The sequence below is a fragment of the Malaclemys terrapin genome, chromosome 8 (genome assembly GCF_027887155.1).
Source record: "Malaclemys terrapin pileata isolate rMalTer1 chromosome 8, rMalTer1.hap1, whole genome shotgun sequence".
NCBI lineage: Eukaryota > Metazoa > Chordata > Testudines > Emydidae > Malaclemys > Malaclemys terrapin.
Window position 1 is genome coordinate 104427837 of NC_071512.1, and position 21994 is coordinate 104449830.

Sequence of the window (21994 nt, forward strand, 5' to 3'; positions counted from 1 at the left end):
AAAATCTCCTTATGCTCCATCCCTCCTTCACCCCTTGTGTCAAAATCTAGCCTCACTGCAAATCTCTGAGAGCTGGGATGCTGTCCTCTCTCTCTTCTGTACAACGCTGAGCCCTTGCTAAACTATTATGATCAGTAAAAATACACAGCTGCATCTCTATGGCCCTTCCACCCCCAATAATTTTTTAGTTAATCACAAAGAGGAGTTAGCAGGGATACATCTGTAGAGATAAAACACAGCCTTTCTTTTGACTAGAACCGACTGGGAAAATTTCAACAGAAATTGTTGCTTTGGACAGAATTTTGGTTTGAAAAAAAAATCTATCAATGTTTTTTGATACGGAACAGTTTTAGATTTGTTTATTTCAGAATGACTTTTCGTTTAGCCTTTTATTTAAAAGTCAAAATCAGAGCAAAAATTTTGATAATCTCGGAAGAATTTTTAAAATTTTACCAAAATTATTTTTTTATATTCATTTAGTGGGAAATTCTGTTTCCATTGCAATTCTGAATGAAAACATTTTGAAATCACAGAATTTCCCGTGAAAGGGGAATTTCAATTCCCACCCAGCTCTAGTTATTCAATCAAATTTAGATTAAACTCTGTCATGTATCACATCCTAGTCCCAGTGATTTAAGTGTCACTGGAGTTTCTTCAAGTGCAGGTGAATCCCGTTCTTGGAGCGCAGGATGGCCTGAGGTATTTTGATGGGGGGCTTGGCTGGATCGGGGAGAGTTCAAAGCGCAGCAGAGTCAGCGCGAGAGCCACCTTCATCTCGTTCATGGCAAACTGCTGCCCGATGCAGTTCCTGAGCAGAGAGAAGCGACAAATATTAACGGGATTCACTTCTATTGAGTGGTTAGTAGAAAGGGCTGGAAAATGGAAATTCCTTCCCACAACAAAATTTTGCATTTTTGTAATTTTTTTCATTTCAAATAAGCCTCGAGATGTGAAAGCCTGGGGAGCTGACGAGCCCCCAGTTCCCTGAGTAGACTGTGGCGCAGAGAAGCGGCTAGCACCTGCTCTTTTTTCACCAAGTAGAAAAGCGATGGCAGCAGAGCTGTAAACGTAATTGTCATCTGATGTTAAACATCTTCCCCCGCTAATGCCTGCAGCCAGAGAACATACCTGTTTTACTTAATTATGTCGGGCACGAAAAATACCAAGTGCTGCACTTTGCTCTCTTCAGTCACAGTATAAATTTGTTAGTCTCTAAGGTGCCACAAGGACTCCTCATTGTTTTTCTTAGTATAAAGACCAGGTCCGAAGCTAGTTTAAAGTGGCAAAGAGCCATCAACTTTTCTATGTGGATTGAGATTGGCTAAGCATCAGCTTTCTACCTGTATTTGTTTCGGATAAACTGAGCAGTGAAGCTGGTTGGGATTTTCCCACTGGACTGATTTTCCAACAGAAAACGCAGTCTTAGCAAAAATGAAATTTTCCTCAAGAACATTTCCAATTTTTGTTGGAAAATGTTGAGGAAAATCTCAATGAAAACTCCTGTAAGCCAGGCAGGCAGCGTGGGGAGACTGGGGAGCATTCATTGAGATGTTCCAAAGGAAAATTTCAGGTTGGAAGAAATTGCCTCTTCTGTTAGAATTATTCCAACGGAAAATTCCTCACCAGCTCTACTGGATAGTTCATCAGAAACAAACATAGGCAGAGGGCAGGTGTGAATCAGCATAGATTCAGTGTAGTTGAGGAAACTATGCCATCTACACTGGCTGGGAATCTGGACCCTGTGGTGGAACAGGAGAGAGCAATGAGCAGCACCTAACGGTGTATCTCTTGGCTGATTTCTAATAAAACAAAAGGTTTGTTCTTTTGTTGCAGGCTCTAGTCAGGGAAGAAGGATTCTAGACACAGGTGACAATTACATGTACAGTTCTGCTGTGAATACAGCAGGAAAGCTGCCACCTCCTCTCTCCATAGTGAAGAATATGTACAGGGTAGTTCTTCACAAGTCACGAGTTTGGCCAGGACTAGAGTCAGGTAACACCACAATCTTAAGCCCTCTAGTCGATTTCAGCTCCTGCGGGGGGGGGGGGGGGGGAGGGAAAGCCTCTGATTGGCTGCTTTCCCCACTGTCTCACTTCTTGGGGGAAGAGCAGCCAATCCGAGCAGCTGCAGGAAGAACTTTTAGAAAAACATTTAATCTTGATTGTAACATTGTTAATGATGGAGAATCCACCAGGATCCTTGGTAAATTGTTCCAATGGCCACTTACTCTCACCATTAAAAATGTACGCCTTATTTCCAGTCTGGATATGTCTAGCTTCAACTTCCAGCCATTGGAGCATGTGATAATTTTCTTTGCTAGATTAAAGAGCCCATTATTAAATTTTGTTACCCATGGTAGGTATTTAAAAACTGTGATCAAATCACCCTTTAATTTTCTCTTTATTAAGCTAAATACATTGAGTTCCTTGAGTCTATCACTATAAGGCAGGTTTTCTAATCCTTTAAACATTCTTGTAGCTCTTCTCTGAACTCTCTCCAGTTTTCAAAAAACCTTCCTTCTTGAATGGTGGGCACTAGAACCGGACACAGTATTCCAATGGTGATTGCACCAGTGCCATAGAGAGAGGTCCAATAACTTCACTACACCTGCTCGAGATTCCCTGGTTTATGCATCCCTTTTATGGCCCCAGCATCACACTGGGAGCTCATGTTCAGCTGATTATCCACCCGGCCCCCTAAATCTTTTTCAGTCACAGCTTCCCAGCATGGAGTCCACCACTCTGTAAGTATGGCCTACATTCTCTGTTCCCAGATGCAGATATTTACATTTAGCCCTATTAAAACTATATTATTTCCTTGCACTCAGATTAATAAGTGAACTAGATCAATCTGAATCAAGTAGGAGCATTGTATTGCAATATTTTCTTACCTGTTTGGTCCCTAGTAGTAATATCTGAGCAACCTGCAATCATTTATGGAATTTATCCTCACAATATGTGTATTTGACAGACTGGGACCAGAGGAGACTGGCTTGCCCACGGTCCTACAGCACATCAGTGGGTAAGCCAGGCATAGATCCAAGTCTCCAGACTTACAGCCCAGTGCCCCTGTCCATTAGACCACCCCATGTCCTAATAACTAATATTATTGTGCAATAGAGCCTACAAAGTGCTAGACACTTGGCAAGATAGACAACAAAGGACAGTCCCTTCCCCCAAAGAGCTGACAAACAAAGAAGCAGACAGAGGCCAGGGCAGGAAAATAACAAAATAATTTTCTATACCAATCAACAAGGTTCCCTACAGGCAGCACAGCAAAAAGTGGGACGTAACAGTGGAGAGAAGCAGGGGCCTTGCCCATGAGTTCATGGTCAAACCACGTATAGGGGACCACACTGAAGATGCTATGGAGGTATTGTTCTGACATGCTGTGGATTTAAACAGACATAAGCCTGCGCTTGCTCCAGGTCCAAGAGTTTCCAGAGTTAGGGGATGTTTGGATTTGGAGTTTTGCTTCAGTCCCAATGTTCCTTTTTAAGCACACACTGTTGAATACCTTGAGAGCACGTGTAAAACAAGAGCACTCTGATATGGCACATGGCAAAGACAAAAGGTGAAATTCTATTTCCTTTGAAGTCAATGGCAAAACTCCCACTGACTTCACGGGAACCGGAATGTCACCCCAAGGTGGGAGTGATTCATCAGTGTCCAGGGAAGAGGATTTTATTTAACTAAAGCGACGTATAGAATTAAATATACTCCACCTGGGTCCAGCTGCAAAAGGCAGAAAAGCATAGGAATGGCATCCCGCTGAGTTCTCTGGTGAGAATCTCAAAGGGTCGAAGACCTGCAAAGAATAGGAAAGACACGTAGTTCTGAAACTATTGCTTAGTTTGGCAACCGAGCTTAGCTAGTAAGGGCCAGATTCCCCTCTCAGTTACCCTTGCACAAGCCCACTAAAGACAAGTAAACGGCCTTATCTTAATGCCATAGGGCAATGTGTACCAATGGTTTGGGAGGGGAAAAGGGACATAATTTGCATCACAGTCTCTCTCCATAGCTAACACCTTGTATTAGTATCTGGCTCCCAGCTTACAGCAGAGAAATGGGCCCCTACAGAAGATTCTTGAGAGATCTACAAACTTCCCAAAATGAAGATGGGTGCGTGTGGCCCAAACAAATATGGGAGGAGTCAGGGCAATGAAAGGTATTGCGTCAGCTTTAGGATTTGGCCCAATTCATGGGTGAACTTGGTTCTCTCTCCACCCTTAATGAAAAATTCACATAGAAACAAAATTTAGTTTTGTCTGGACCTCCCATTATCCAAAGGTCTTCACATATCCCCTACAATCTACAGTTAAGTGGAGTCCTCATACAGCATGAACACTGTATTATCTACATACATCTAGTGAAAAATGCTCATCTACCCAAGAAAAGGGGCTGCTTCCTGTGCACATAGGAACTTCTCGTTGATCCGACAAGTGCACAAGGAATAGCTATCCCATCTCCAAAAATATCTTATCAGTCTCAAGTAAAAGAAGTACCTCTGGATCATGCCAGACTGTGGGGTTTCTGTGAAGACCATAAATATTCAGTGAAACCAGGGAGCCTGTTAAGAATGTGAGAAATAAAGCATCATAAGAGAGGGAAAACATGCCCTAGACTATGGTGTTCTGTCCATCTATACTTGTGGAATCCTGTAAAACTAGATTAGTAACAAATCTCCTTTTGAAGTCCTGTTTTTATCAGCCACCCATGTGTTTATTGAGTATCAGAGTTCCAACAGGGAACCACTTCATACTTACTAACTAATAAAACAAAAATTGGCCAAAAGTGTCAAAGAATTTCTACAGAAGGTGAAAAAAGTCACTTTAGCTAAGCATCAGGAGAAGGGGACATGTTGAGGCTGGATGGGGGGGAAGTCCCAAAAGATGTGAGAGATGAAAGAGTTCTGGTGGATGTGCTCCATGTCCTTATCAATGCAAGGTTTTTCCTTGTGTTTTTTTCCTCCTGCTCTTTGTCTTATCTGCTTTTAAATGAGTCCAGTGTTGGGGCCTCCACCTTTTACCTCTGAAGATTGTGGAACAACTTATACACCACACCACTAGGAATTTACTCTTGGTATTTATTTGTATAGCTCCTGTGTTGAGGAACCCCAACCATGGCCCAGGACCCCATTGTGCTAGGTGCTGTACAAACACAGAACAAAGAGACAGTTCCTGCCCCAATGAACTTACAATCTAAGCATATGACAAGAGACAACATATGGAATCAGACAGATTGATGGGAGGGGGTCACAGAAGCGTGACAGGCAGCTGTCTCAGACCATCAGCAGCCTAGGTGTGATTTTTTTCTAGGGTTTATGGCAAAGGGAGAGTTTTAATGATGGTTCCTCCCAAGTGTGAGGGGCAGCATGGGAGAAAGCATGAAGATGCTTGTTGGAAAATTTAACAAGTGGGCAATGGAGGCTGATATCATGGGCCGGCTGGAGATGGGAGTTGACCTTTTGATACTGAACGAGGGATGATAGGTAGGGGTGAGGAATGCGATAGGTCATGAAGGGCCTACCAAGTGAAGACAAGTAGCTTATGTTTGATCCAATAGAGGAGAGGGAGCCAGTGGAGGGACAGAAAGAGGGATGACAAGGTCAAAGTGACCTTGGTCAAAGGTTGGGAAAATAACCTTTGCAGCAGCATTTTGAATGCATACCAGTGAGGCAAGATTGCATTGTTCATGGCCAGAGAAAAGGATGTTGTCATGACATGCGAGATAATGAGAGCATGGGCTACAGTTTTAGCTGTGTGGCTGGGTAGGAAAGTCCAGATTTTAGAGCCATTATGCAGAAACTGTCTGCAAGACTTAGATATAGACCTGTCTCTAGGTTCTCACATCCAGGCTGAGTCAAAGATGAAGCCCAAGTTACAGGCCTCAGTGATGGGTAACAGGGTGGTCAAGAAAGGAGGTAGCAAAGATGGTTTTGGAGGGAAGAGTAAGAGCTTTGTTTTGTCTATGTTGAGCTTGAGCTGATGGCTAGACATCCACAAGGAGATGTCAGAGACAGGCTGAGAATTTTGTTTGGACAGAAGGAGACGGATCTGGAGTGGAGAGGCAGATCTGGGAATCGTCCACACGGAGATGGTAGTTGAATTTGCATTTGTGGATGTTCTTGAAATTTAGCCTAAATCAAATATCACACTATTACTCCTAATAATAGTCCCTGTGTCTCCCTAAATAATTCCCCTTCCTCCTTTCATTCTCTGTCTATAACATGCTTTTGGAATCAGAGGCAATATACAAGTGAGAGACATGAGCATCACTGCCATTGATGTACAGGCACACACCAGCCTAATTAGCATTTAAAGAGGAGATAGACTAAGCAGACCTTTTGGTAAGGTATGTCCATCAGCAAATGTTACCGGTGCACCGAGTTCTCGTGCTACGGCAGGTACCGGAGGGTAAAGACGAAGAGTTTCTTTGATACACATGGTGGTGTAGGTCATCTTCCCCAAGTCATCCCTGAAAGGAACCAGAGGCAGAGATTGGGGACAACTGATAATGGCCAAAAAGATATTGTTCATATTTTCTACAGAGATTCACCCACAGGCAGAGCTGTGACCTGGAAAATAGAAAACTGAAAGGTGAACGTTATAACCAGTAAATCAAGCAGATTGCAAGCAGATGGGAGTTCTCACTGGGACAGCCAAGGAGGAGGGAGAGCAGTGGGGAGGCACTGCTTATGCAAGCCAAGTAGAGGAGGGAGAGTTCTCGCTCTGGTTTTATAAGAGAAGGGGGAGCTGCCCAGCTCCCTTTGTTTAAAAGGAGCTGAAAAGGGAAGAGTGATTAGAATGGACCCACTTAGGCAAGCTTCTCTACCTCTCCACCTATAATATATAGAGTTATTAGGGCTTAAGGCAAGAAGGACCATTAGATCATCTAGTCTGACCTCCTATATATCACAGACCATTACATTTCACCCAGATCCCTCTGAAATGAGCCCAGTTGTGCCCAATAGTTTTTTTGACTAAAGCATATCTTCCAAAAACGCATCCAACCTTGATACGAAGACATCAAGAGATAGAGACTCCACCACTTCCTCTCATTCTTTGTTCCAATGGTCAATCACCCTCACTTTTAAAAATGTGTCCATTTTCTAATTGCAGTATGTCTGGCTTCAGCTTCTAGCCACTGGCTCTTGTTATGTCTTTCCCCACTAGATTAAAGAGCTCTTTAGTATTTTCTCCCCACGAGAGACACTGTAATCAAGTCACCTTTCAATCTTCTTTTTGATAAACTAAACAGATTGGGGGGGAGGGGATCCATTTAAGTTATGCAACTTCCACTACGTGAATAACGTAGCTGAAGTCGTATTTAGATCGAGTCACCACGGTGAGTCGACTGCTGCCACTCCCCCGTCGACTACTCACATCCAACCCAGGGGCTAAAAATGGGAATTCATCAAGAATCATCAACCTTGATGGTCCTCCATTCAAGTGGGTTCACCCCAGAAGAAAAGGCTTCCTGAAGTCCAGGAGAACTAGCTTTCCCAGTTGGGAACTGGGGGGTAGGGAGAGAGACAACTGGGGTTAATAAACTGATTTCTTGATAGAGGTTTAAAAGTTATTTGGAAGGTCACTTGAAAGGAAAATAAGTTCTCACCATTGAACAGTATCTCTGTCTCCCAGAATCTCCTTGATCTCTTCCCTGCATCGCTGCTGGTGCTCTGGGTGCAGGGCCAGGCAGTACAAGAGTCAGGAGATCCCACTGGCCGTGGTATCGTGACCCGCAAACATAAACGTGCTCACCTCGGCACGTAGGTCTTCATCGGATAATCCAGCTCCGTTTTCATCCTAACAACACATGGCTTCTATCAGGTTTCATGGGCTTTCCCAGGGAAGAGACATGAGGTTTCCTGCTGCTCAGAGCGTAAGCGACAAATGTGTTAGAAAGAAAACCCTGGAGCATTACATCTGGCCTGCGGGACCGTCCTTCCTAGCCCGGCCCCCAAGCTCCTGACTTGGGAGGCACACCCCCAGCCCCTCCCCTGCTGTCGCCCCTCCTCCACAGCCTCAGCTCGCTCGCTCCGCCACCAGCGCAATGCTCTGGGCGGTGGGGCTGTGAGCTCCTGGGGCAGCGCAGCTGCAGAGCTGGCCTGACCTGGTCTCTGAGCTATGTGGTGGTGGTGGCAGCGTGGCCCAGATCCAGCACCACCAGCCACCGGTGCTCCAGGCCGCACGGTAAGGGGGCAGGGAGCAGGGGGGTTGGACAGAGGAGAGGGGAGTTCAGGCTGGGAGTCAGGGGATGGAGGGGTGGATGATGGTCGGAGGGAAAACAGGGGGTTGAATGGGGGCAGGAGTCCTGGGGGGCAATCAGGAAGAAGGGGAGATTGGATTGGGTGGTGGGGGCAGTTAGGGGCTGGGGTCCGGGAGCAGTCAGGGGACAGGGAGAAGGGGTGGTTGGATGGGGCAGGGCTCCTGGGGGGGGCCATCAGGAATGAGAGGAGGGGTTGGATGGGGCGGCGGGGATCCGGGGGCAGTCAGGGGACAGGGAACGGGGTATGTGGATGAGGCAGGGGTCTCAGAGGGGCCGTCAGGGAACTGGGGGGGTTGGATGGGCCAGGAGTCCTGAGGGGGGCAGATAGGAGGTGGGGGCCGGGTCACGACCCCCTCCCATAACCGGCCCTCCATACTATTTACGAAACCCAATGCGGCCCACAGGCCAAAAAGTTTGCCCACCCCTGGCTTAAATGGTATGCACAGTCCTACATAATTACATTGCCACCCAATCATTGCTGAGTTAAAGTGATCATTTCTATAAAACGATCACTCTTTCGATCTACAGGAGTCTGCTTATGTCTTGCCAGTAACTTTATTTTAGGTAACTGGGACTAAGTGTGGTTTATAACCCAAACTGCACATGAACAAGGCTTTAACTATGCACACAGGGCTCTGTATACTGCAAAGTTCTGCAGCCACAGAGTTGGGGCAGAATCCATCCTTTGTGTCAAAACTATGCTTCTGAACATTGATGAATCTGGCCAAACAATTTTAACCTTTTCTCTGAACGAAAAATATATTTTTCGGAAGCTGCTGTCCACAATGCCCAGGCCTCTCTCAGCGCTGCTACTTGAAATGCTCGTGTACTTGGCTCTGATCAGTTCTTGCAACACTCACTTTAGCACTCAGAAGGATGTCCAGAAAGTCCAGGTGGCACCTCCTCTGGATCTTTTCAAGCTGTCTCTCATCTTTAAGGAACTCCTTTCTTCCTCTGATTACTTTATCTGCATCAGGGAAACATTAAAGTAATTATATCCTATTTGGAGCGATATGTGCACTGTGATTCTCCAGAACCCCAATGGATCCCAAAATACCCGGGAACCAGAATTCTTTGATTCTTATAATTTCTGAAATGAGATGGATCACTCTGCGTGGCTTCTGGGGGACGTAAAGAATCTGGGCCACAGCAGAGCTGCCTGAACTACCTACACCGACGGGCGCTTCTCCCGTTGGTGTAGGTACTCCACCTCCCTGAAAGGCGGTAGCTATATTGATGGGAGAAGACCTCCTATTGACTTAGGGCTGTCTACACCACAAGTTATTTCAATATAACTATCTAGCTCAGGGGTGTGGATTTTCCACATCACTGAGTGCCGTACTTATACTGATAAGTCTGTAGTGTAGACTAGGGCTTATCTTGGAGCCTGGCACAAATCCTTAATGAGAGGTGAGAAGAGGATAGTGGGAAATACCCGTATGGTGATGTGCTAATCTGCAGGCCTTGCGGAATCGACGCCCTTGAGAACTGAGCCAGTAAACGAGATGGTTGTGATGCAGGGGCGTCTGGATTCTCAGATGCACCATCAAGCTGAGGTCCACGACCGTTTGGATATATAAGTTGTCACTGCAGAAAGAGAATCAAGGGAGAGATGGATAACGACTGGGCAGCGAGTTTGAGGGTATTGGGGGAGAGATTGCAAAGATTTCAGAACGGTTGATTTTAATGGTAAGTGTGTGGTTAGGGGAAGACCAAGCTCAGCCAGCACGAGAGCAATGTGAACAGGCGGTAATGCAGTAGACTGCCTCAGAGAATGGACTTTTCCTTCCAAAGCATCAGGCCGGCCTGCACAAGGCTAAGCAGTGTTCCCGGGGAATAACTTGAGTGTTTGTAGTTGAGTGCTTTGAGCTTGCAGCACTTCTGCCTGGCCCTGCACCCCCAGTGTAAGTGTCTGATAAGCCATGTGCCCTGTTCTATAAGGTGCCAAGTGCCCTCAGATCTCCTTTATTGCAATAGGAGTGGCAGGTGCTCGATGCCTTCCCAGTCACTGGTCACATGAAAACCTAGGGCTGATCTTTATCACATTGAATTCCATAGCAACCCCTCCCCCCACTAACTTCAGAGCAAAATCAGACCAGGGTGCTGGAACAATTTGTATAGTGGGGGTGCTGAGAGCCATTGAACCAAACTGTAAACCCTGCATATAATGGAAAGCACTTCAAGCCAGCAGGTACAGGAGCACCTCCAGCACCCCCAGGTTCCAGCACCTCTGGATTAGACTCACTATGATTTTACCTACTCTTAGATCTGAATAGCTCTATAATACGATTGACTGTAAAGGAAACAGCTTTCTTGGTTTGCCTTGAAACAATGCCCTTGGTCTCAGTTAAACAACAACAATCTCACTTTTGTTACCATCCCCACCAAACAACACCTCATTCTCATAAAGATCAGCTGGTGGCATCAATACCTGAGTAGCTTCTGCATTTAAAAGACACCAGCACGTCTAGATCCTGAGGCAGGCTGTAAGAGGTGGTGAAGTGGGTCCCAGCACCTCTGATCCCAATATTCCCCTGTGTTAGTGACATGAAGATCAAGAGGCTAATGTATCCACTACTTCTATCACATCTGTGTAGTTCCCAGATCGGACACAATTGCACTTCACTGAATTTAAAGTCACTTAAGGCCAACAAGAACTTTTCTTCAGGATTTGACATCACCCGGTACTGACCTGTCCGTCTGGCAGTTGCTCTGGTAACTGAAGGTGGATTTCATGATGCTGTCGAGAGTCATCAAGCTGACATGTTCAAAGAGCTCCACTGAGTCATCCTGTGTGATCAGCTGTTCCCATTTATCCTACTGGAAAAGAGTAATGAGAAGGGAGAACTTTTCTTGGGAGTACAGAATCCTGGTTACAGCCATTCACTTGGGTCTGGGCCACCTCCTGCATCTGGGGATGTTGGGCCTGTGGGCAGGTGGCTGTGATCTTTAACGGTCCAGCCAGTTTCACTGACAGTCTTGAGATTAAACCCTGGGTTGCATGGGAGGATGAGAGATGGCAGGAGCACCTTTAACAGGGCTCAATGTCTGCCAAGTCATCACAGGTCACTCTGTGGAGCTTTGCAGTGGGTTAGCATGGGCTCGCTTCTGCTCACGGTCCTACACTGCTGCAGCGCTGGGAGCCGACCCAGCATGCACCGGGAAGAACACTCTAAATGTTTTTAAATCATTCTAATCTACTAGGTAAAGGCTCTTAAATCAGGAAGGAGCACTTGGAGGTTTGAACTCATTACAGTGCCAACAGCCGTTCCTACCAGCATCACGCGGACAGAATCTGCCATCATGGTCACGTAAGATTTCAAAATATCATAGTGAAACCCTGGCGTCAGCAGCCTCCGACGCTGGAACCACTTTGGCCCATGTAACATCAACAATCCTTGCCCTATGGAGGAGCACAATGCAAAAGAGCTGGTTAGATCACTTCCTACTAAGCAATGGATCATTTCAGGTGGCATGATTACAATCCAGCTATAACATGGATGAATATCTGCTCAGTTCTATCCAGTGTATTCATCAGAAGGATGAGAGTTTTTCTTTAGAACATAAGAACATCCATACCTGGTCAGACCACTGGTCCATCTAGCCCAGTGGTTCTGAACAGGGCTACGCAGAGGTCTCATCAACTCATTTAGATATTTGCCTAGTTTTACAACAGGCTACATAAAAAGCACTAGTGAAGTTCATACAAACTAAAATTTCAGACAATGACTTGTTTATACTGCTTTATATATAATACACTGAAATGTAAGTACAATATTTATATTCCAATTGATTTATTTTATAATTATATGGTAAAAATGTGAAAGTCAGCAATTTTTCAGTAAGTGCTGTGACACTTGTATTTTTATGTCTGATTTTGTAAGCAAGTAGTTTTGAAGTAAGGTGAAACTTGGGGATACGGAAGACAAATCACACTCCTGAATGGGTTACAGTAGTCTGGTAAGGCTGAGAGCCACTAATCTAGCCCAGTATCCTACCTTCCAACAGTGGTCAATGCCAGGTGCTTCAGAGGCTATGAACAGAACAGGGCAATTATCCAATGACAATGATGTCTACTTCCGCCTTCTGGCAGTCAGAGGTGAGGGACACCCAGAGTATGGAGTTGCATCCCTAACCATCTTTGTTATTAGCCATTGATGGACCTATCCTCCATCAATTTATCTATTTCTTTTTTGAACCCAGTTAGACTTTTAGCCTTCACAACTTATCCTGGCAATGAGTTCCACAGGTTAACACTGTGTTGTGCGAAGAAGTACTTCTTTTGCTGAGTGACATCAGTAAAAACCTTGATTTCACTTAGAGTTTTTTGGAAAACCAATTTTTTCCCCCTGTGAGAAATTTCGAATGAAAAATCTTTGTTTGAAAATTTTTAATCAACAATTTTCAGTTTTCCCGTGGGAGCCAAACCAAAATTCATTTTGAATCAACCTTTCTGAAATTAAATGTAAGCTTTCAGTTTATTTAGACTTAAAATGTCATTTTGTTTCAACTAAAACAACCAAAACAAAATGATATTTCAAGGCTAAACAGAACATGTTTCACTGAGAAATTTCCTGCTGAAAGCTGAAAACTTGTGCCAGAACTGATATTTTTCCCCACAAATTTCAGTTTCAACAAGGCCATATTTTTTTGAGGAGAAAACTTTATTTACAAAAAAGTTTAACCTGTTCTAATTTCAATCCAGACAAGGAAATTCAAGGTTAAGGCTCAAAAATAATCTGATACTTGTTTACATTTGTCACGTATTACCACATAATATCATGTTTAAAATACTGTAACTAATGTGCTCTGAATTAAACCTCTGAAATATCTAGTTACAATAATGACATGAGTAAAGGGAGGGATCTTAAGGCCCATTTCTCCATCTGAACTCTGATTTCTCCACTTTCCTGCATTTCATTCACACCTTTCCAGTTACTGTCACAGTCGTTTTTGTGAGTTAGCTATTAAATACTATCGCTCTGTATCTACGTGGCAAAACAAATGGTGCGGATTCCCTCATGACTATCACCAGCAATACTGTTACATGAGGTAAATGAGAATGAAATATGATAGTACAAACCAATCCAGGGAACCAGGAAACTGTATGTCACAAGAGACTTAGGGTCTGTAGAATTCAATAGAGAAGAGAAATATATTATTAGGGTAAAATGATACAGAAGGTGAATAAGGTGCTACTCACGGTGACTAAGGCATCAAAATCTGGTCCTATATTAGTCAAATAATTATTAGAATTTCTTCTAAGCTTTAATCATGCTCTCGTTAGTAGTAAAATCTGTATTGGGAAGGACAATCTCCATAAAGGAAAACTCTTACATTTTATATCAAGGTTCCAGTCAAAGATTCTAAAGGGTTAATAAATGTCTGACAGACATTGTAAGCATGTAACAGAGAGGAGTAATATGTGTTGTTATAGGGGGTTATAGCCGCATCAGAAAAAGGCACAATAGATGGCTATAAGCAACCTACTGACCTCTTGGACTCCTCTATAGCAATTAACATGCCATTTTCCAATACATCAATTCTTTCTAATCATTGACTATTTATAAATGGAGCTGTAGTAAAAAGAGGTGACCACAATTCTCTCTATTTAGAGCATGCTCTTCTCCCTCATTCATCCATCTATCCAGATTCATTCCCATCACCATAGTATCAGAGCACTGGGGAAAGACCAAATTGGGTTGGTTATGCTTAAAGCCCCTTCCAATCAATCCATCCCCTCCCAGTCTGCATTTTCCACCTTGTGCCTGCTCAGACATGCTCTTTCCTTTAGGAATATTGACTCATTAGCCCCCGATTCTCAAAACTTGAGTGTTGCCCCTGAGTCAGGTTCCGTCTGCACTGATAAAAACATAACTCGAGTGTGGTGGTGCTTTTAGCTGAATAAGCTTGGCCCATTGAGGAAGAGGCTACAGCTCTAGTGACCACAACCTGTCATTTTCCAGGCATGTGCAATGAGCCAACCTCTCTGGAGTGTGGGCAATGCAGATTGAAATGGACATGAAGGGCTGCATTTTCACACTGGTCTAAATAGATCTACCTTTTTCCACCCACAAAGTTGCAGGCGTAAATAATTGCAGGCCCTGTATATGAGGAGCCAGAACCTGCTTAGCTGGTGTAAATCGCGTTCAGTGCTTGGGCTTCAGCACTTGTTAATTGCTCTTCGATGGAGAGTGATCATTTTCTGTGTGAGGATTGAAAACAGTTGATCAAAATGCTCACAAAGTACTCTGATTTCATTCTGTGCCAGTTTCCATCTTAAAACAATGGCATTTTCTTTGAATAGGTGCTTTTCACTTCACCCTTAAGTAAATATCCATTTCTGAGAGCTCTGCTTTACAGATAATAGCATTGAGTGGCATTTGCAGTATGGAATGATATTATGATCACTCAGATATAAGAGGTGTTATATTTTTGGACCCAGCAGAGAAGGAGATAGACACAGAGGGGGCTGCTAGAAACACAGCTTTGTGCTGTGCTTTCTTTATTGTTCTAGCTGAAAAACTGAAACTAACAAGAAAGTGAGGCGTAGCACTGGGAAGGAGAGAGTGCTCAAACATTTAGAGGCGCAGGACATCACAAGATGCAGTGTCTTTACCTCCTCCGCTGTAGACCGCCTTAGCATATTCAGGGTGGTTGATCCACAAGAATACTAAGAAACCGCCAAGCCAGACGGGGTGACAGTGTGGGTATTGTTCTGCCCAGGATACTGTATTGTCTAGTTCATCCTCCTGTTGAAGCTGTGTTGTAAATTAAAGGTAGATGTAGTTCAAGACAATAGTTAATAGGCCAAGTATGCGTATGTGTCTGCATTTTAGTAATGCTATTGATTAGGCTTGTTACAGTCAGGGGACTGGATTTGTCAGATGAGACAATAGCTAGCAGGCCTAGGCAGGAATGCATGTTAAGTGTTGCTTAAAGAATCCTTCCTTCGACCGGTCCCCTCGCTTCCAAAAGGAGAACTCTGAATGCTACTCTTAAATCGGTTCCTAGGGAACAATGAGCGGGGGGGGGGGGAGGGGGTTGGATGGGGTGGGAGTTCTGAGGGGGGCAGTCGGGGGCTAGAAGTGGGAGGGGTCGGATAGAGGGTGGGGGCCAAGGCTGTTTGGGGAGGCATAGCTTTCCCTATCCGGCCCTCCATTCAGTTTTGCAACCCCGATGTGGCCCTCAGGCCAAAAAGTTTGCTCACCACTGGTCTAGTAGTTGAGGTTGGTCTATGATCAGTTTACACAGACACACACATAGTACAGTCCCAATTGCTACCTTACTGGTTTTACTAGGGTTACCATATTTTGTGCCTCCAAATGGAGGACACTCCACGGGGCCCCGCCCCCCGCCCCGCCCATGCCCCCGCCCCAACTCCGCCCCCTCCCCAAAGTCTCCGCCCCCTCCCCTGCTTCCCGCGAACATTTGATTCGCGGGAAGCCTGAAGCAGGTAACGGGGAGTGTGGGGGGAGGAGGCGCGGCCCAGGCTGGCCCCCGGCGGCTCCAGCCTGGGTCGGCTCGGGCCCTAGGGTGCCAGCCCCGGCCCGCCCAGCACTGCCGGCCCCCGGCGGCCCAGCGCAGCCCCCAGCTATCCCGGACCGGCCCGCGGCCCGGCGCACCCCCCCGCTACCCCGGCCCGGCCCGCGGCCCCGCGGCCCGGCGCACCCTCCCGCTACCCCGGACCGGCCCGCGGCCCGGCGGTCCGGCGCCCCCCCCCCCACCTACCCCGGACCGGCCCGCGGCCCGGCGCACCCCCCCCGCTACCCCGGACCGGCCCGGCGGTCCGGCGCCCCCCCCCCACCTACCCCGGACCGGCCCGCCCCCCCCCCGCTACCCCGGACCGGCCCGCGGCCCGGCGCACCCCCCCCCGCTACCCCGGACCGGCCCGCAGCCCGGCGCACCCCCCCCTCCACTACCCCGGACCGGCCCGCGGCCCGGCGCACCCTCCCGCTACCCCGGACCGGCCCGCGGCCCCAGCCCGGCGCACCCCCCCGCTACCCCGGACCGGCTCCCGGCCCGGCACCGTGCCCCCGGCTCCCCGCACGGCACCATGCCCCCGGCCCCGCGACCCCGGCCCGGCCCCGCACCGGCCCCGGCCAAAGAGGCCCCGCCGAGCCCTCCCTCCCTCCTGATTTTCCCGGACATGCCCGGCTTTTGGGGATTTCCCCCCGGACGGGGATTTGAACCCCCAAAAGCCGGACATGTCCGGGAAAATCCGGACATATGGTAACCCTAGTTTTACACCCACACTCACCCACCCACCCACACAAAAGTACAGTCCCAAGACACACACACACACGCACGCGCTACAGTCCCAGTTGTTACTTTACCATTTGAAGGTGGCCATACAGCCAGTGGGTGGGAGGTCCTGGGAAACTTTTGAAGATTTTGAGCAGTTTCTGCTTCCTCCAGTACAGCTGGATTGCTTTCAGAACCACACAGGCGAGACACACCACGGCCATCAGCTGAAACATCTGGGAGACAGCTCCATTCAGCCATACCCCAGAAGGGTTCATTACTGTCTCCAGTACAGATTTCATGCGGCTGCCCTCATTCGCAGGCACTGTATAAAAACCCCCAACCCTGTCAGCTTCTGCTGCACTCTGTACTTCCTGTATGCACAGAGTCAAGCTTAAGCTTGTCTCTGTCACCAACAGAAGCTGGTCCAATAAAAGAGATTACCTCACCTGCCTTGTCTCTATAGTAAATCCTATGAACTGCATCCTCCACTGCAGCTACGCTGATTCACAAATGCAGCAGATTTACCAAATGGTAGAACCCAGGGAAGTGGCCCAGGGAATTGAAGCAGTTTTGTCAGAGAAGTTAAGGAGAGGCAGCCGGAGGCTGCTATCTGTAGGGTCCCTGGGCTGGGACCCAGAGTAGTGGGTGCGTCCGTTTCCCCCCCACTCGCCACTAGGGAAGTGGCTGGACTATAGAGCTGGGAGATTCTTCCCCCTTCCCCCAGAAGGGGGAAAACGTGGATGGTGGTATGGACAGAGGGCCGAGTCATGAAGAGGACTCTGTGGTTCCTGGAATCAGGCATTTCTGCAGACAGAGAAGGCGGCGGGAGAGGCCTCACCAGAAGAGAGCTGAGAGAGCTAATCCCCGAGACAGCCAGCAGGAAGTGCTGCTCTGGTGAGTGAATCCCGTCATGGTGCCCCAGAGCTGCTGAGAGCTCCAAATGAAAGAAGCTTTATAGGGGAGGGAGCTGTCTGCTGGCATTTCTTGGTGAGCCAAGGGAAATGACAGGATGGGCCAGGCCTCATTTGTGTTTCCCATATGTGGCAGTTTGGGAAACTGTGGTCAAAATTCAGTTACATTTTAAATCTGGGGGTAATAAAACACTGTTATCCCTGTGGGTAAGAAAAGAGGAGGAGAACTGCACCAACTATGCCTGCAAATATGTGCCACCCTAACCATCACTGCAGTCTGGCAAGGTTGGGTACTGGAGCCCCGACAATATGAGAGAAGGAGGAGGGGCTGCTACATTAGGTGGCAATGCTATCTCTGGTAGCAAGAACTGTGCCCAGTGCTATGTCACTGACCTGTCTCTGAAGAGTGGAGGAGAGGGAGCTTTCATGAAGAAGACATGGCTTTGCAGACAGTGGCAGACACAGAGGTGTTATTGAGGCAGGTCAGCTGAGGAACTCTAATGAGGGTCCCTGCTACCCAACAATGAGAGGAGTAATCATTGCAGCTGGGCGAAGTGGTATAGCTCCCGGAGCTGATCGGGCAGCGCTTTCCACTGGGGCTGGAGATAGACCTGCCTGAATTCCGCTTAGCCGTGACAACAAACGGTGAGTAACGTTTTCTTTGTTTTGTACAATGGACTCAGTGCTTGTGAGGAGAAGTGTTGTCTGTTGGGGCACCTCAGGGAGTATGTAGGTGTCCTAGGTTTCTGGGCAGGGGCATGAGTCAGTGTTGTTTGCTACATTTTCAGAAGGAACCTTAGACATTTGAACCAGCCCTTTGTACTGCCTGTAACCTCTGGTACAAGGGTCACACTGATTTTTGTTGCTGGTTTTCAGGAGTTATTGCAAGATGGGTTAGGTCCTTCTTAATTTACATTCCTGAGTCCTTTCCCTGTTCTCATCCCCTTGTTTTAGCTTACCTTGTTCCTATCCAGGGATTAAACTGTATTTTTTATGTGGACTGAGATTCAATGTGTGACGGATTAGATCACAGAAACCCGCTTGGGAGCTGCCACCTGAAGTGCAAAGACTACTTCTACCCCTGCCTTTCCCTGCCAACTCAGGACTCCAGCACCCTGTCTTGCTGAGCCAGACACTCCCATCTGCTCCAACACAGACCCAGGGTCTGAATTACTTGCCCCAATGCTGCAGGTTTACCTGAAAGCAGCTAACAGAAGTGTTCCTGTCTTTAGCACTCAGATGCCCAACTCCCAATGGGGTCTAAACCCAAATAAATCTGTTTTACCCTGTACAAAGCTTATGCAGGATAAACTCAAAAATTCTTCATCCTCTATAACACTGATAGAGAGATATGCACAGCTGTCTGCTCCCCCAGGTATTAATACATACTCTAAGTTAATTAATAAGTAAAAAGTGATTTCATTAAATACAGAAAGCAAGTCACCAAGCAAAATAAAATAAAATGCGCAAATCTATGTCTAATCAAACTAAATACAGATAATCTCACCCTCAGAGATGCTTCAGTAAGTTTTTTCCTCAGACTGGACACCTTCCAGGCCTTCTTTCCCCTGGAACAGCTCTTGTTCTAGCTCAGGGGGTAGCTAGAGAATTCTTCATGATGACTCCTCTCCTGCTTTCTTCTCCTCCACCCCTTTATATATCTTTTGCATAAGGCGGAAATCCTTTGTCCCTCTGGGTTTTGACCCCCCCTCACTGAAAAAGCACCAGATTAAAAGATAAATTCCAGTTGAGGTGACATGATCACATGTCACTGCAAGACTTCATTGTCCACTTGCCAGCAGACACCTATACAGGAAAACTTACAGGTAAAACAGAGCCATCTGCAGTCAGTTGTCCTGGTTGATGGGAGCCATCAAGATTCCAAACCACCATTAATGGCCCCCACTTTGCATAATTACACTAGGTCCTCAGAGTTACATTTCATATTTCTCGTTTCAGGTACAAGGGTGATACATTTATACAAATAGGTTGACCACACTAAGTAGATTATAAGCTTTGTAATGATACCTTACAAGAGACCTTTTGCATGAAGCCAGCTATGCCCATTTTACACTCCAGAATATGTCACCGAGTAGTTGAAGATTATGAATGTGTTTATTGAAATGCTCTCAACAAAACCTGGACAAGTAATTGAGTATTCAAAAAACATCACAACTCTTTATTAAGGGATTCAACTACAGAAGGGATTGCCAGATCCATTCCTGAGAAAACTGCACCCGATTTAGTAAATATGGATCTCCACGAGCAACTTTTATAACGCACAAACCCTGTTCTCTCTTGCAAATCCAGGGCAACGCCGCTGAGATCAATGGAATTATGCAGTGATTTACATCTGGGTAAGTGAGATCAAAATCGGGCTTTGACCATTGATTAAATCAGATTGCATTTAACAAGACAATTTTGCTCCCAACACTTTTTCCATCTTGGCCCAAAGATAAATGGGAAGCTCACTTCCTAGTGTGGAGAGGAAAATGCTTCCCCCTCCTACTCTGGCAGATATAATATTAAGATCCTTGTTGCTTTGTAAGGTGGGTCGGAAGGCATAGATAAAGGGGATTGGAAAGCCAAAAGAGAGAGGAGTTTCTCTATACAGAATATAATGATGCCCTCACTCTACTGGATTTTAAAACCAGTGATTTCCTGTTGTAGTTTCCTTTGTGTTCCTGTATATGGCCTATCTGTAAACATCATTGACCAAATTCTCAGCTGGTTTATATTGGCATAGCTCCAAGTCAATGAAGCTATGTCACTTTATAGTGGCTGAGGATCAGGCCCCATAAGAATGTCTCCGCCCAGCCTCACCCTTCATTCTCCCCCACACACTAGTACGGTAACTTACTGTTCCTCAGATTTAAGATGAGCAAATCTGCTAAGAAAGTCTTGTGACTTGCAAGCTTTGCTGAAAAAAAATAGCAATGATCGTTTCAGCATGAAATATCAAAGGTATTAGGAAAGTTTCTTTAAATGCAAGTGTATTCCAGTCCTGGAGCGCAGGATAAGCTCAGTTACTTCATTGGGAGGTGTAGTCAGGTCAGGAGAGAGTTCGAAGTGGAGGAGGGTTAGGGCAAGAGCCATTTTCAACTCAACCATGGAAAACTGCTGCCCGATGCAGTTCCTGAGAAGGGAAGGAAAAACACTCAGTCTGTACGGGAGATTTATGGGCTAAGTCATTAATGGTCTGACTCAAACCCACCGGAGTGTAAAGAGAGGTACCTGCTCTAGTGGACAGGGAGTGAAAGGGACTCTGGGTTCCATTACTGACTCTGCCACTGAGTCACGTCCCTGTCCTGTACCTCAGTTTCCCCTCCAAGTCTTTGACTATTTTGATTGTAAGCTCTTCCAGGCAGGGTCTACTGCGGGGGCCCCCACCTTGACTGACACATCGAGGACTGACTCGGGGACCTCCAGCGCTAAAAGCATGAGCTGATACATCTTGAGATAAATACCTGGGCTCTCTAAGTGGGATTGTAACAGATGAGTAGCCTCTACGGATTGGGCACAGAGGGGAACGTCTATCACACTCTCATCAGTGGTTACCCTGTCTCTTCCTATGTGTATATACAGGTCCTAGCACAGTGGGGCCCCATAATATTGGTTAGTGCCTCTAGGTACTACTGTAATAAAAATACTGTATTTATAGTCAATGGACTTGGGATCAAGCCCTAAAGGACAATCTATGATAATCATCACTTCTGAGAACAATTAGAGGTACACGAGGTAATTTTTTCTCCTCTCATTGTAGTTTCTGATTTTCTGGTTCTAGGTTTCACACAATTAATTAATTAATACGTCACCGTGGTCCAGCAGCAAAGGGCATAAAGGCGAAGGGATGCTGATCAGACAAGTTGTCTTGTGAAAATCTCAGGGGGTCAAACACCTGGAAGAAAAGATCACTTGTACTCTAAAGACATTTAGTGACAAAGCTACTGCTGGGTTTGGCAACTGTGTTCACACAGCAAGGTCCATTTCTTCCCTCAGCTAGTTAGATGATCCCCCATCTCCTCTGTGACTGAGGGTACAATTGGGCCCCATTCTGCACTGACTGGCATCCAGGGGTAGGCACCACCATGTTGCATGACGGACACTTGACAAAATTACCGGACTGAGTGACAGACATTGATGGGGGGTGGGGGTTATGTCATTCAGTCATCATTCAACCTGCAAAATAATGCACAACTGTCCACACTGAAAAAAAAGCCCAGTAACCTAGCTAGCTAGTTAATAATAATAATAAATTCAACTCACTTTTAATGTTTTTGAATGTACCTCACCACGGCAGTCAATATTTTTTTTTGTGGGATGGGGCACTGAAATAAATATTTATCCTAAAACCATATATCCAGTGCATTGTTGTTACTACTTATTTATTGTTCTTGTTTAAATAATATGTCTGTTGGGAGGATGAGTGTGTGTGCGCCCAGGGGTACACCATTTACACCACGTCTGGGACCTCTCCCCTGTTTGTGTCCCTTACATGGTATATCCCCCATCGTGTCACTGGATGTGGGAAGCGGAGACGGGGGGGGTCTCTCAGTAGAGCAGGGT

General features: G+C 46.3%; 1 protein-coding gene and 1 pseudogene across 1 annotated transcript in view; both read right to left on the reverse strand.

Moving 5' to 3' along the window:
* Positions 1 to 576: 576 nt before the first annotated feature.
* On the reverse strand, positions 577 to 19481 carry LOC128841675 (cytochrome P450 4B1-like; annotated as a pseudogene).
* Positions 19482 to 19579: 98 nt separating this feature from the next.
* LOC128841672 (cytochrome P450 4B1-like) overlaps positions 19580 to 21994 on the reverse strand; it is a 28426-nt gene continuing 26011 nt past the window's right edge. The window contains exons 11-12 of the mRNA XM_054036933.1: positions 21244 to 21326; positions 19580 to 20564 (exon numbers count right to left, since the gene is read on the reverse strand). Of these exons, the coding sequence (XP_053892908.1) occupies positions 20396 to 20564; positions 21244 to 21326 (252 nt within the window). The 3' untranslated portion in view covers positions 19580 to 20395. The remainder of the gene's footprint in view (positions 20565 to 21243; positions 21327 to 21994) is intronic.